The sequence below is a fragment of the Hordeum vulgare genome, chromosome 3H, assembly GCF_904849725.1.
Source record: "Hordeum vulgare subsp. vulgare chromosome 3H, MorexV3_pseudomolecules_assembly, whole genome shotgun sequence".
Taxonomy (NCBI): domain Eukaryota; kingdom Viridiplantae; phylum Streptophyta; class Magnoliopsida; order Poales; family Poaceae; genus Hordeum; species Hordeum vulgare.
In genome coordinates this window covers 321,370,999-321,383,790 of record NC_058520.1, presented here as the reverse complement: position 1 = coordinate 321,383,790, position 12,792 = coordinate 321,370,999, and the positions used below count along the sequence as shown (strand labels likewise).

The window sequence follows — 12,792 nt, the reverse complement described above, 5'->3', positions numbered from 1 at the left end:
ATGAGGTCCTTGAGCAATGTGCCATCTCCGGTCATATGATTGGTGCATCCGCTGTCAATCACCCATTTGACAACACCGGAGAAGGAAACCTACACACATTTAAAGTCTTGGTTAGAGGCACCCATTTTACAATGAGACCTCTCATGCTAGTAACAAGAGTCTTAGGGACCAAAATTGCATAGAAACGAAAGGCATTTCAAGGCCCAACAAATTGAGCATAGACATCTCCATCTTTTGCCGTATGAAGCACATATGACGGAAGCATACATTCTTTTGGCTTGTTGGGAGTAGGTTGACCCCTTGTGTCCTTCCTACTCGCAACCTTCCCAATGTTTCCCAATCCGTTTTCCTTGTGCCCTTCTCACACAAATATCTCCTTGAGTGGAGTTGTGGACTTATGTGTCGTCCTTGTATTCTTTCTTATGCTTGGATCAAATCCAAGACCTTCCTTAGCCACTACCTCCTTGTGTTGACTCAACACTTCATTTAGGTTCTTTTGTCCTTGGGCACATGACATGAGACCTTTTTCAATTTGAGCCTTTAGCAACCGGTTCTCCTCAAGTACACTGGCTAGGTCACCACTGGGGTTAGTAGCACAAGCATGAACATTTATAATAAGAGAGGAGTAAACTTTGCCAAGAGTTTTAAGATATGTATGCTTGAGTTCATCAAACTTCTTTGTAAGAATGTCAACCTCCTCTTCCTTTATCGCGAGAGACAAATATAAGAGTTCACAATCCTTAGAAAGAGTGGCATGAGACCCTTCAAGCTTACACTTGTCATTTTAACACTTTATAAGCGCTTTTAGTCTTTGTCAAAGAGGCATGTTCTTTAGTGTGCTTATCAATGTTTGCACCTATTTTTAAACACAATTCATCAATACGCGCTTCCTCATATAGGACTTTCTCCTCAAGGATTTCACATTTCTTCTTTTCCTCGATAACGAGGGTTTTGAGTTCCTTAATGGAGGTGGTGTGCTTACTCACCATCTCCACAAGCATACGAAACATAATGAGTTTCTTTCCTTTGAGAGAGCACATGACTTTCTTCATTTTAGCAAACATAGCATCACTTATTTCATATTCATGATCATGATCCTCTGCGTCAAGATATTCATCACTAGATGTCGTAGAGGAAAATAGAGGAGGGTTAGGTCATGGAGTTACCTTCACTTTATCCGAAGATCTTTGTATCTCATCATCTTCTACCACTCCTTTGCCATGAGACATTAGTGTGTGTTACCCTTGTAGTCTTTCATGTAGTTGTATGTGACAACATCACCAATTCTGTTGACAAGTCTCAGTATGGTTTGAGTATCATGGGCTACGCCTACAATACCCCCAACATCATCGGGGTCGGATTCATCTTGAGCAACCATTGCCTTCTCATCTCTCTTCCTAAACTGGGAGTTTAATGGGTTGGGCAACTTCTTGTTTACAAAAGTCTTCGGAAATCGTGGTTTGTCTTCTCCCTTCTCATAGGGACACTCATTTGAGAAGTGGTTGGTTTCTTCACAATTGTAGCAAATCCTTATTTTCTTCTTTTGGAATCTTCCCTTGAATTTTCCTGCACTAAAATTCTTCACAAACAGGGCCATGTCTTCATATGAGAGCCCGTTATCTGAGTCATCTTCATAACCTTCTTCTTCATCTTCCTCTTCTTCTTCACTAACATCATCACCCCTCACATGCTTAGCCTTCAAGGCAAGATTTTTTTGGGTGATGAGGATCCCTGCATGGCAAGATGTCTTGTAGCATTGGCCTTTGATTCTTCAAATAATTGGAAGGTTGAAATGACATCATCGGGAGACATGTCCTTAAAACCATGCTCTATTCTTATGTCCCATGCCATTTGATGGTGATACGGAGCAAGAGCATTTAGCAGTTTACCCACAAGAAACCATTTCGTCAAGTTGAATCCATCTTGGCTCTTGTCACAATCATATGATTCTATGTCGGCAGCAAGTGTCATCGATCTCTCAAGAGGATGCTTGGGGTTCTCACCTTTATCCATGCAGAAATATTGTAATGTCCCTTTTGCAATCTCATATTGTGGAGGGGAAAGAGAAGATGTTCCCGTCTTGGTCATCACAATGCTATCCTAAAGTTCTTTTGCATTTGATAGGTGAATGTAGGGCCTTTCTTCTTGTCAGACTTGCCCTTTCTTATGAGCATGATCATGGTGTTGTTGCGGTGCTTGTCATATAATTCACCCGGTGTGAGATCCTTGGGGTTCATGGCGTTGTATTGTTTCTCCAAGATCTCCAGCATCTCCTTGTTGGAAAACCTAAGATGATCCTGCATACCACCTCTCCACAAATAAAAATCGACAGTGTCATTGATGACCCACAAGTATAGGGGATCTATCATAGTCCTTTCGGTAAGTAAGAGTGTCGTACCCAACGAGGAGCAGAAGGAATGACAAGTGGTTTTCAGGAAGGTATTCTCTGCAAGCACTGAAATTATCGGTAACAGATAGTTGCGGGAGAAGATAATTCGTAATGGGTAACAAGTAACAATAGTAACAAAGGTGCAGAAATATGGCCCAATACCTTTTGTAGCAAGGGACAAGCCTGGACGAACTCTTATATAAGGTAAAGCGCTCCTGAGGACTCATGGGAATTTCTGTCAAGCTAGTTTTCATCATGTTCATATGATTCGCGTTCGCTACTTTGATAGTTTGATATGTGGGTGGACCGGTGCTTGGGTGCTGTACTTACTTGGACAAACATCCCACTTATGATTAACCCCTCTGGCAAGCATCCACAACTACGAAAGAAGAATTAAGACAAAGGCTAACCATAGCATTAAACTGGTGGATCCAAATCAGCCCCTTTCGAAGCAATGCATAAACTAGGGTTTAAGCTTCTGTCACTCTAGCAACCCATCATCAACTTATTAATTCCCAATGACTTCCTCTAGGCCCAAATAATGGTGAAGTGTCATGTAGTCGATGTTCACATAACACCACTAGAGGAAATACAACATACAACGCATCAAAATATCAAACGAATACCAAATTCACATGGCTACTTATAGCAAGACTTAAACCATGTCCTCAGGAACAAACGTAACTACTGACAAAGTATGATTATGTTCATGATCAGAGAGGTATGGAATAGCATTAAGGATTTGAACATATGATCTTCCACCCAGTAATCCAACTAGCACCAACTACAAGGAGTAATTAACACTACTGGCAACCTTACAAGTACCAATCGGAGTCGCGAGATGGAGATTGGGTACAAGAGATGTACAAGGGTTTGGAGATGAGATGGTGCTGATGAAGATGTTGATGGAGATGAGTCCCCTCCGATGAGAGGAGTGTTGGTGATGACGATGGCGATGATTTCCCCCTCCGGGAGGGATGTTTCCCCGGTAGGACGGCCCTGTCGGAGCTCTAGATTGGTTCTGCTCAAGTTTCGCCTCGTGGCGGCGGCGTTTCTTCCCGAAAGCTCTCTCTTGATTTTTTCTGAGACGAAATCCTCCATATAGTAGAAGATGGGATCCGGAGGGGTAACAAGGGGCCCACGAGCCCCAGGCGCGCCCAGGGGGTGGGGCGCGCCTAGCAGGCTCGTGACCTCCTGGTGGCTCCCCTCCAGTATTTCTTCCGCCCAGTATTTTTTATATATTCCAAAATAATTCCTCGCTGATTTTCATGGCTTTTGGAGTTGTGCAGAATAGGTATCTCAAACTTGCTCCTTTTCCAGCCCAGAATTCCAGCTGCCGGCATTCTCCCTCTTCATGTAAACCTTATAAAATAAGAGAGAAAAGGCATAAGTATTGTACCATAATGTGTAATAACAGCCCATAATGCGATAAATAGCAATATAAAAGCATGATGCAAAATGGACGTATCAACTCCCCCAAGCTTAGACCTCGCTTGTTCTCAAGCGGAAGCCGAGATAAATAAATATGCCCACATGTTTAGAGATAGAGGTGTTGATAAAATAAAATACGAACATGCAGGCATCATGATCATATTTAGAACAGCAATACCGTCGTATAATCTCTTATGCTAATGTGACAATTCCTTCACAATGTAAAGTATGGATCAAGAACCGTATTGAGAATTAACAACCTATAGTCTTTAGTCACTTAAGCAATTGCAACTTATCATAACATCGGAAAGAGTCAAATAAGAGCTTGTAAAGCAAATCCACATACTCAGTCATCTTTTAGTCTTCTACAATTGCTAAAACTCATGCGGTACTCATGAGATCAATGTTTCAGTTGGACACAGAGAAAGATAGGGGCTTATAGTTTCGCCTCCCAACTATTTACCTCAAGGGTAATGTCAACAAGAATAATTCATGATTACTTACTTCCAAGTTGATATATGAATACAGATCTTTCCCTAGCACATGACGCTTGCCAAGAATAATTCATGATTACTTACTTCCACGTTGATATATGATGCATTACTCTTTTAAAGATACAAAGTAAATGTACAAGTTAGGCCCTTTGCAGAGGGAAGCCGAGGTTTTCATGCGCTTTTGAGGTTTGGATGTGTGATCTCTTAGTGTGAAGGAACGTCACTTCATATTGCCTCCAGTTATAAAGAACTTTATTATGCAGTCTGTCGCTTTTATGTCTTCCTCATCACAGGTTCGTACAAAGCTTATTTTCCACACACTAATAGATCATACATATTTAGGGAGAAATTTTTATTGCTTGCACCGATGACAACTTACTTGAGGGATCTTATTCAATCCATAGGTAGGTATGGTGGACTCTCATAGCAAAACTGGGTTGAGGGTTTATGGATGCACAAGTAGTATCTCTACTAAGTGCGGAAGTTTTGGCTAATATGAGGTGGAAGCAAGCGTCACATGCTAATAGATCTCTAGTCATATAACATTGTTCGGAACCAAGCAAACATAATTCATTATGTTGTCTTCCTTGTCCAACATCTACTTCTTAACATGTAATAGTTTAATGAGTGTTCACAATCATAGATGGTGTCAAAGATGATATATTTATATGTGAACCTCTCTTTCTTTATTACTTCCTATTAATTGCAACAATGACCAATGTCTACGTTTGTCCACCCACAACAAGTTTCAATCAACATTCTTTTTATATGTGAAGCCACCACTTCCCATAGGATCATCACATGATCTTTCATTCTTTTTTTCAATTATTATTCTTTTCTTTATATCATGGCATGAAGCAAAGCCATTAACTAAAACACTCTTTATTATATAACTCACGAACTCGATTACATTGGGGGTAACACAAAGCAAAACTCAAGCCTAGATCATACTAAGAACTTTATTCTACTAGATAAAGATATTACCAAAAAGGATCGAACTAAGATAAAGGTAAAGGAAAAATATGTGATGGTGATACAATACCGGGGCAACTCCCCCAAGCTTGGCACAAGCCAAGGGGAGTGCCCATACCCATGTGTTTAATTGTCTTCCTTAAGAGGTGATGGTGGTGGATTTGTTGGAGTCTGGGGTTGATTCTCCGTCTTCCAAGGCATAGGTTTTCCATCATGGAAAGATGATCGAGTCTTCCGAATCCTCAAATCTGCAGCCAACCGCATTGCTTTAAATCTATACTCATACTCATAGTTTTGGTTCTGCAGGTCGTAGATCTGGGCTTGGAGATGATCGATTTTTTCATAGAGCTTGAAGAGGTGCTCCCTGATGTCCTTGGTATCGATCTTGTGCTTGTTGGTGAACTCTGTAATCATCATTTGGTTGGCGTTGAGTCCGCCTTCCACCATCCCTTGGCACTTGAAGACTTGTTGCTCCATTGCTTCGAGTCTCGCATCTATGCTTCCGGTCCTCTTGGGCCCCTCGACATCACGGATGTGCGGCACCCCCTCATGCATATCGATAGATTGAGGGTGTTGCAGCACCTCCGTGAGGTAGGGATTGATGACCATCTCAAAGAACTTGTCCTTCGGAACTTTTGGGGACGCCATAGCGATCTGGATATGTCTGCACAGCAGCTCGAAACAAAAACAGAGGATATTTGTGTGATACGAGGGTCGGACCTTTCGGGAGATTATATAATGATTCTTTACCGACCATAAGGAGTATTCCACAAGAAAAGGAGTCCAGGAGAAACACGAGGTGCTCACAAGCCACCAGGAGGGCCCAGGGGTGGGGCGCGCCTGGCAGGCTTGTCACCTCCTCGTGCGCTTTCCGGACTACTTTAAATTTTTCTATTTTTCTAAATATTCCAAAACGGAGAAAAATTGCTATTGGAAAAGTTTTGGAGTCGGTTTACTTACCGTATCACATACCTCTTCGTTTTTGCAGTCTAAAACAAGCAGGTAAATATCCCTTATGTACTCCTCCAGAGTTATGGTATTAATAATATTGCTTTCAACATTTATGGGAGTATCTCAGATATAATGATTGATTCTTTGCCCATTTACAACTCACGGAAAATTACCTCCGTGTTGTTGATTTTCATGGCACCGGAACGAGATACTTCCTCAACAATGTAAGGTCCTTCCCATTTAGAGAGAAGTTTGCCTGCAACAAATCTTAAACGAGAATTGTATAGCTAGACATAATCACCTACATTGAACTCACGTTTTTGTATCCCTTTTATCATGCCACCTCTTAACTTTTTCTTTAAAAAACTTGGCATTTTCATATGCCTGATTTCTCCATTCATCAAGTAAGCTAATATCAAATAACCTCTTCTCACCAGCAAGTTTGAAATCAAAGTTGAGATCTTTGATTGCCCAATAAGTCTTATGCTCTAGCTCAAGAGGTGAATGACATGCTTTACCGTAAACCATTTTATACGGATACATGCCCAAGGGATTCTTATAAGCAGTTCTATAAGCCCACAGTGCATCATCAAGTTTCTTAGACCAATTCTTTCTAGACCTATTAACAGTCTTTTGCAAAATTAATTTAATTTCTCTATTACTTAACTCTACTTGACCACTAGACTGAGGATGATAAGCAGATGCAATTCTATGGTTGACGTCATACTTAGCAAGCATTTTACGGAAAGAACCATGAATAAAATGTGAACCACCATCAGTCATTAAATATCTAGGGACTGCAAATCTAGGAAAAATAACTTATTTAACCATCTTAATAGAGGTGTTATGATCAGCACTACTTGTTGGAATAGCTTCTACCCACTTAGTAACGTAATCAACAACAACAAGAATAAGAGTATACCCGTTGGACTTTGGAAAAGGTCCCATAACCCCAAACATCAAATGGTTCAATAACAAGTGAATAATTCATAGGCATTTCTTGACGTTTACTGATATTACCTATTCTTTGACATTCATCACAAGACAATACAAACTTACGAGCATCCTTGGAGAGAGTATGCCAATAAAAACCAGATTGCAATACCTTGTGTGCAGTTCTATCTCCCGCATGGTGTCCTCCGTAAGCCTCGGAGTGACACTTCTGTAGGATATGTCCTTGTTCATGCTTAGGTACACAACATCTAATACCACCATCTACTCCTTCTTTATAAAGGTGAGGATCATCCCAAAAGTAATGTCTCAAATCATAAAAGAACTTTTTATTTTGTTGGTATGTGAAACTAGGTGGTATATATTTAGCAACAATATAATTCGCATAATCAGCATACCATGGTGTACTACGTGAAGCATTGATGACATTCAGTTGTTCATCAGGAAAGCTATCATCAACAGGTTGTGGGTCATCAAGAACATTCTCTAACCTAGACAAATTATCTGCTACGGGGTTCTCGGCACCCTTCCTATCAACAATATGCAATTCAAATTCTTGTAGCAAGAGAACCCATCTAATAAGTCTAGGTTTAGCATCTTTCTTCTCCATAAGATATTTAATAGCAGCATGATCAGTGTTAATAGTAACTTTGGAATCAACAATATAAGATCTGAACTTATCACATGCAAACACAACTGCTAAAAATTATTTTTCAGTAGTAGCATAGTTTCTTTGGGCACTGTCTAGAGTTTTACTATCATAATGAATAACATTCAATTTCTTATCAACTATTTGTCCTAGAACAGCACCAATAGCATAATCGCTAGCATCACACATAATTTCAAAAGGTAGGTTCCAATCAGGTGGTTGAACAATAGGTGCAGTTATCAAGGCCTTCTTCAGTATTTCAAATGCTTCTTCACAATCATCATCAAAACCAAATGGAATATATTTTTGCAGGAGATTGGTGAGAGGCCTAGAAATCTTGGAGAAGTCTTTAATAAACCTTCTATAGAAACCAGCATGACCAAGGAAACTTCTTATACCTTTAATATCTGTAGGGCATGGCATTTTCTCGATCGCATCAACTTTAGCCTTATCGACTTCAATACCTCTTTCAGAAATTGTATGTCCCAATAAAATGCCTTCATTAACCATAAAGTGGCACTTCTCCCAATTCATGACAAGGTTAGTATATTTACATCTGTGCAAAACTCGATCAAGGTTGCTCAATCAATCATCAAAAGAAGATCCGTAAACGGAGAAATCATCCATGAAAACCTAAACAATCTTTTCACAAAAGTCAGAGAATATAGACATCATACTTCTTTGAAAGGTAGCAGGTGCATTACATAAACCAAAAGGCATACGTCTATAAGCAAAGGCACCGAAATGGCAAGTAAAAGTGGTTTTCTCCTGATTAGATTGTGCAACAGGTATTTGGGAGAAACCAGAATAACCATCTAGAAAGCAAAAGTGTGTATGTTTAGACAATCTTTCTAGCATTTGATCAATAAAAGGTAAAGGGTAATGATCATTCTTAGTAGCTTTATTTATTTTCCTAAAATCAATTACCATCCTATAGCCAGTAACAATTATTTGTGGGCTCAATTGATATTTATCATTAGGGACAACGGTAATACCTCCCTTCTTAGGGACACAATGCACCGGACTTACCCAATCATTATGAGCAACAGGATAAATAATACCTGCTTCCAGGAGCTTTAGTATTTCTTTTCTTACCACCTCTTTCATCTTAGGATTTAATCTTCGTTGGTGATCGGCAACTGATTTGGAATCAGGATCAATTTTAATTTTATGCTGGCATAGAGTGGGACTAATGCCCTTAAGATCATCAAGAGTATATCCAATAGCAGCACAGTGCTTCTTCAGAGTTTTCAATAATTTATTTTCTTCATGCTCTCAAAGGTTAGCACTAATTATAACAGCATATATCTCTTTTTCATCAAGATAAGCATACTTAAGAGTGTCAGATAATTGTTTAAGCTCAAACATAGGATCATCCTTTAGTGGAGGTGCATCTCCAAGTAATTCAATAGGCAAATTATTCTTAAGGATAGGACGTTGTTCAAAGATAACTCTATCTATCTCATTCCTTTCATCCATATGCATATCATTTTCATGTTCAAGCAAGTATTGCTCTAAAGGATCAGTAGGAGGCACAACAATAGAAGCAAGAGGTTGTGTACCAAACTTAGAAAAATTAAATTCATGTGACACACCTCCAAAGCCAACAGTAACAGTTTGTTTCTCACAATCAATTTGAGCATTAACAGTATTGAGGAAAGGTCTACCAAATATGATGGGACAAAACCTATCTCGTGTGTTAGCAAGAACGAGAAAATCAATAGGATACTTAGTTTTACCACACCAGACTTCAACATCTCTAACAATTCCCACAGGGTATATAGTATCTCTATTAGCAAGTTTAATAATAACATCAATAAATTCCATCTCGACAGGTGCAATCTCATCTTTAATTTCATTATATAAAGATTGAGGTGTTGCACTAACACTACCACGCATGTCACATAAACCATGATAACAATGATCTCCTATATTAATAGAAACAACAGGCATGCCAACAACAGGTTTATGTTTGTCTCTAGCATGAGGTTTAGCAATTCTAGCAGCAGCTCCATAGAATTGAATAACATGCCCATCAACATTATCGGCCAAGAGATCTATAATAATTGCAATACTAGGTTCAACTTTAATTTGCTCAGGGGGTGTAGGTGTTCTAATGTAGCCCTTACGTATCATAGTTGAAGCTTTAGCATGATCCTTTATTCTAACAGGGAAAGGTGGTTTCTCAATGTAAGCACTAAGAACAATAGAATCATTATAAGCAATAATTTTTTCTTCATTTGGATTGGGTATTACTACATTAACTTCTATGGGATGATGATATTTAAACCACTTCTCCTTAGGGAGATTAATATGAGAAGAAAATGATTCACATAAAGAAGCTACTATCTCAGAGTCAAGTCCATGTTTAGCACTAAAATCACGAAAAGTATTTGTTTCAACGAAGGATTTAACGCAATCGAACTTAAGATTCATACCTGACTACTTACCCTCATCAAACTCCCAATCTTAAGAGTTGCGTTTAATTCTGTCCAATAAATCCCATTTGAAATCAATATCTCTTTTCATAAAAGAACCGGTACAAGAAGTGTCAAGCATGGTGCGATTGTCATGAGAAAGTCGAGCATAAAAGTTCATAATCATAATTTCTCTAGGGAGCCCATGGTTGGGGCATGAATATAACATTGACTTAAGGCTCCCCCAAGCTTGAGCGATACTTTCTCTATCATGAGGCCAACAATTATAGATATAATTCCGATCACGATGTACCAAATGCATAGGATAAAACTTTTGATGAAATTCCAATTTCAATCGGTTGTAGTTCCATGATCCAGTATCATCACATAGCATATAGCATGTCAATGCTTTATCCCTGAAAGATAAGGGAAAGACCTTCTTATTGACCTCATCCTTGGGCAAACCTGCAAGCTTAAATAAACAACAAACTTCATTTGCATAGATTAGATGCAAGTCAGGATGTGATGTTTCGTCTCCAGTAAAAGGATTAGCCAACAGTTTCTCTAGAATACCCAAAGGAATTTCATAATAAATATTTTCAGTAGGTGCAGTAGGTTGAGGAGCAACTCTTTGTGCTTCCAGTCGAGGTGAAGATACCCCAAACAAGCCCCTCAAAGGATTAGTTTCCATAGTCACAAGTGATAATAAATTTCAGCACACTATATAAATGTTTCATTACCAAATTGCACTCACCAAAGGCGCTTCACTCCCCGGCAACGGCGCCAGAAAAGAGTCTTGATCACCCACAAGTATAGAGGATCTATCGTAGTCCTTCCGATATGTAAGAGTGTCGAACCCAACGAGGAGCAGAAGGAAATGACAAGTGGTTTTCAGCAAGGTATTCTCTGCAAGCACTGAAATTATCGGTAACAAATAGTTGCGGGATAAGATAATTCGTAACGGGTAATAAGTAACAATAGTAAAATTGGTGCAGCAAGATGTCCCAATCCCTTCTGTAGCAAGGGACAATCCTGGACGAACTCTTATATTAGGAAAAGCGCTCCCGAGGACACATGGGAATTTCTGTCAAGCTAGTTTTCATCATGTTCATATGATTCGCGTTCGCTACTTTGATAGTTTGATATGTGGGTGGACCGGTGCTTTGGTGCTGTCCTTACTTGGACAAACATCCCACTTATGATTAACCCCTCTCGCAAGCATCCACAACTACGAAATAAGAATTAAGACAAAGTCTAACCATAGCATTAAACTGGTGGATCCAAATCAGCCACTTGCGAAGCAACCCATAAACTAGGGTTTAAGCTTACGTCACTCTAGCAACCCATCATCTACTTCTTACTTCCCAATGCCTTCCTCTAGGCCAAAATAATGGTGAAGTGTCTTGTATTCGACATTCACATAACACCACTAGAGGAAAGACAACATACAACGCATCAAAATATCGAACGAATACCAAATTCACATGGCTACTTATAGCAAGAATTAAACCATGTCCTCAGGAACAAACGTAACTACTCACAAAGTATAATTATGTTCATGATCAGAGAGGTATTGAATAGCATTAAGGATCTGAACATATGATTTCCATCAAGTAATCCAACTAGCATCAACTACAAGGAGTAATTAACACTACTGGCAACCTTACAAGTACCAATCGGAGTCGCGAGACGGAGATTGGTTACAAGAGATGAACTAGGGTTTGGATATGAGATGGTGGTGATGACGATGTTAATAGACATGAGTCCCCTTCGATGAGAGGAGTGTTGGTGATGACGATGGCGACGATTTCCCCCTTAGGGAGGGATGTTTGCCCAGTAGGACGGCCCTGCCGGAGATCTAGATTGGTTCTGCTCAAGTTCTGCTTCGTGGCGGCGGCATTTCTTCCCGAAAACTCTCTCTTCATTTTTTCTGAGATGAAACCCTCCATATAGCAGAAGATGGGCTCCGGAGGGGTAACAGGGGGCCCACGAGCCCCCAGGCGCGTCGCGGGGGGGGGGGCGTGCCTGGCAGGCTCGTGACCTTCTGGTGGCTCCCCTCCAGTATTTCTTCTGCCCAATATTTTTGATATATTCCAAAATAATTCCTTGCTGATTTTCACGACTTTTGGTGTTGTGCAGAATAGGTATCTCAAACTTGCTCCTTTTCCAGCCCAGAATTCCAGCTACCCGCATTCTCCCTCTTCATGTAAACCTTATAAAATAAGAGAGAAAAGGCATAAGTATTGTACCATAATGTGTAATAACATCACATAATGCGATAAATATCAATATAAAAGCATGATGCAAAATGGACGTATCAGTCATCAAGTAAAGGAGGGTTTCCCCTAGCATTATACTTACGTTTCTTGACTGTAGGTTTTGCATATAGCCATGGAACACCGGTGTTTTTATCAACTTGAGGATGTTGGCCTAAATTAGGGAGAGATGTATTTGGTTGTTTTATCACACCCATTGGGTTCTTCAGTGGTGGAGTTTTTGCACCTTATGCATCCAACCTCATTTTAACCAAGGCCTCAA

The 12,792-nt window shown here is 39.8% G+C and overlaps 1 protein-coding gene across 1 annotated transcript; it reads right to left on the bottom strand.

The window, feature by feature from the left end:
• Positions 1-3,173: 3,173 nt before the first annotated feature.
• LOC123442407 lies at positions 3,174-12,460 on the bottom strand. The gene is given in 3 exon segments (XM_045118445.1): positions 3,174-3,549; positions 3,551-3,722; positions 12,439-12,460. Coding segments are annotated over 3 exon segments (570 nt in total).
• Positions 12,461-12,792: the final 332 nt, after the last annotated feature.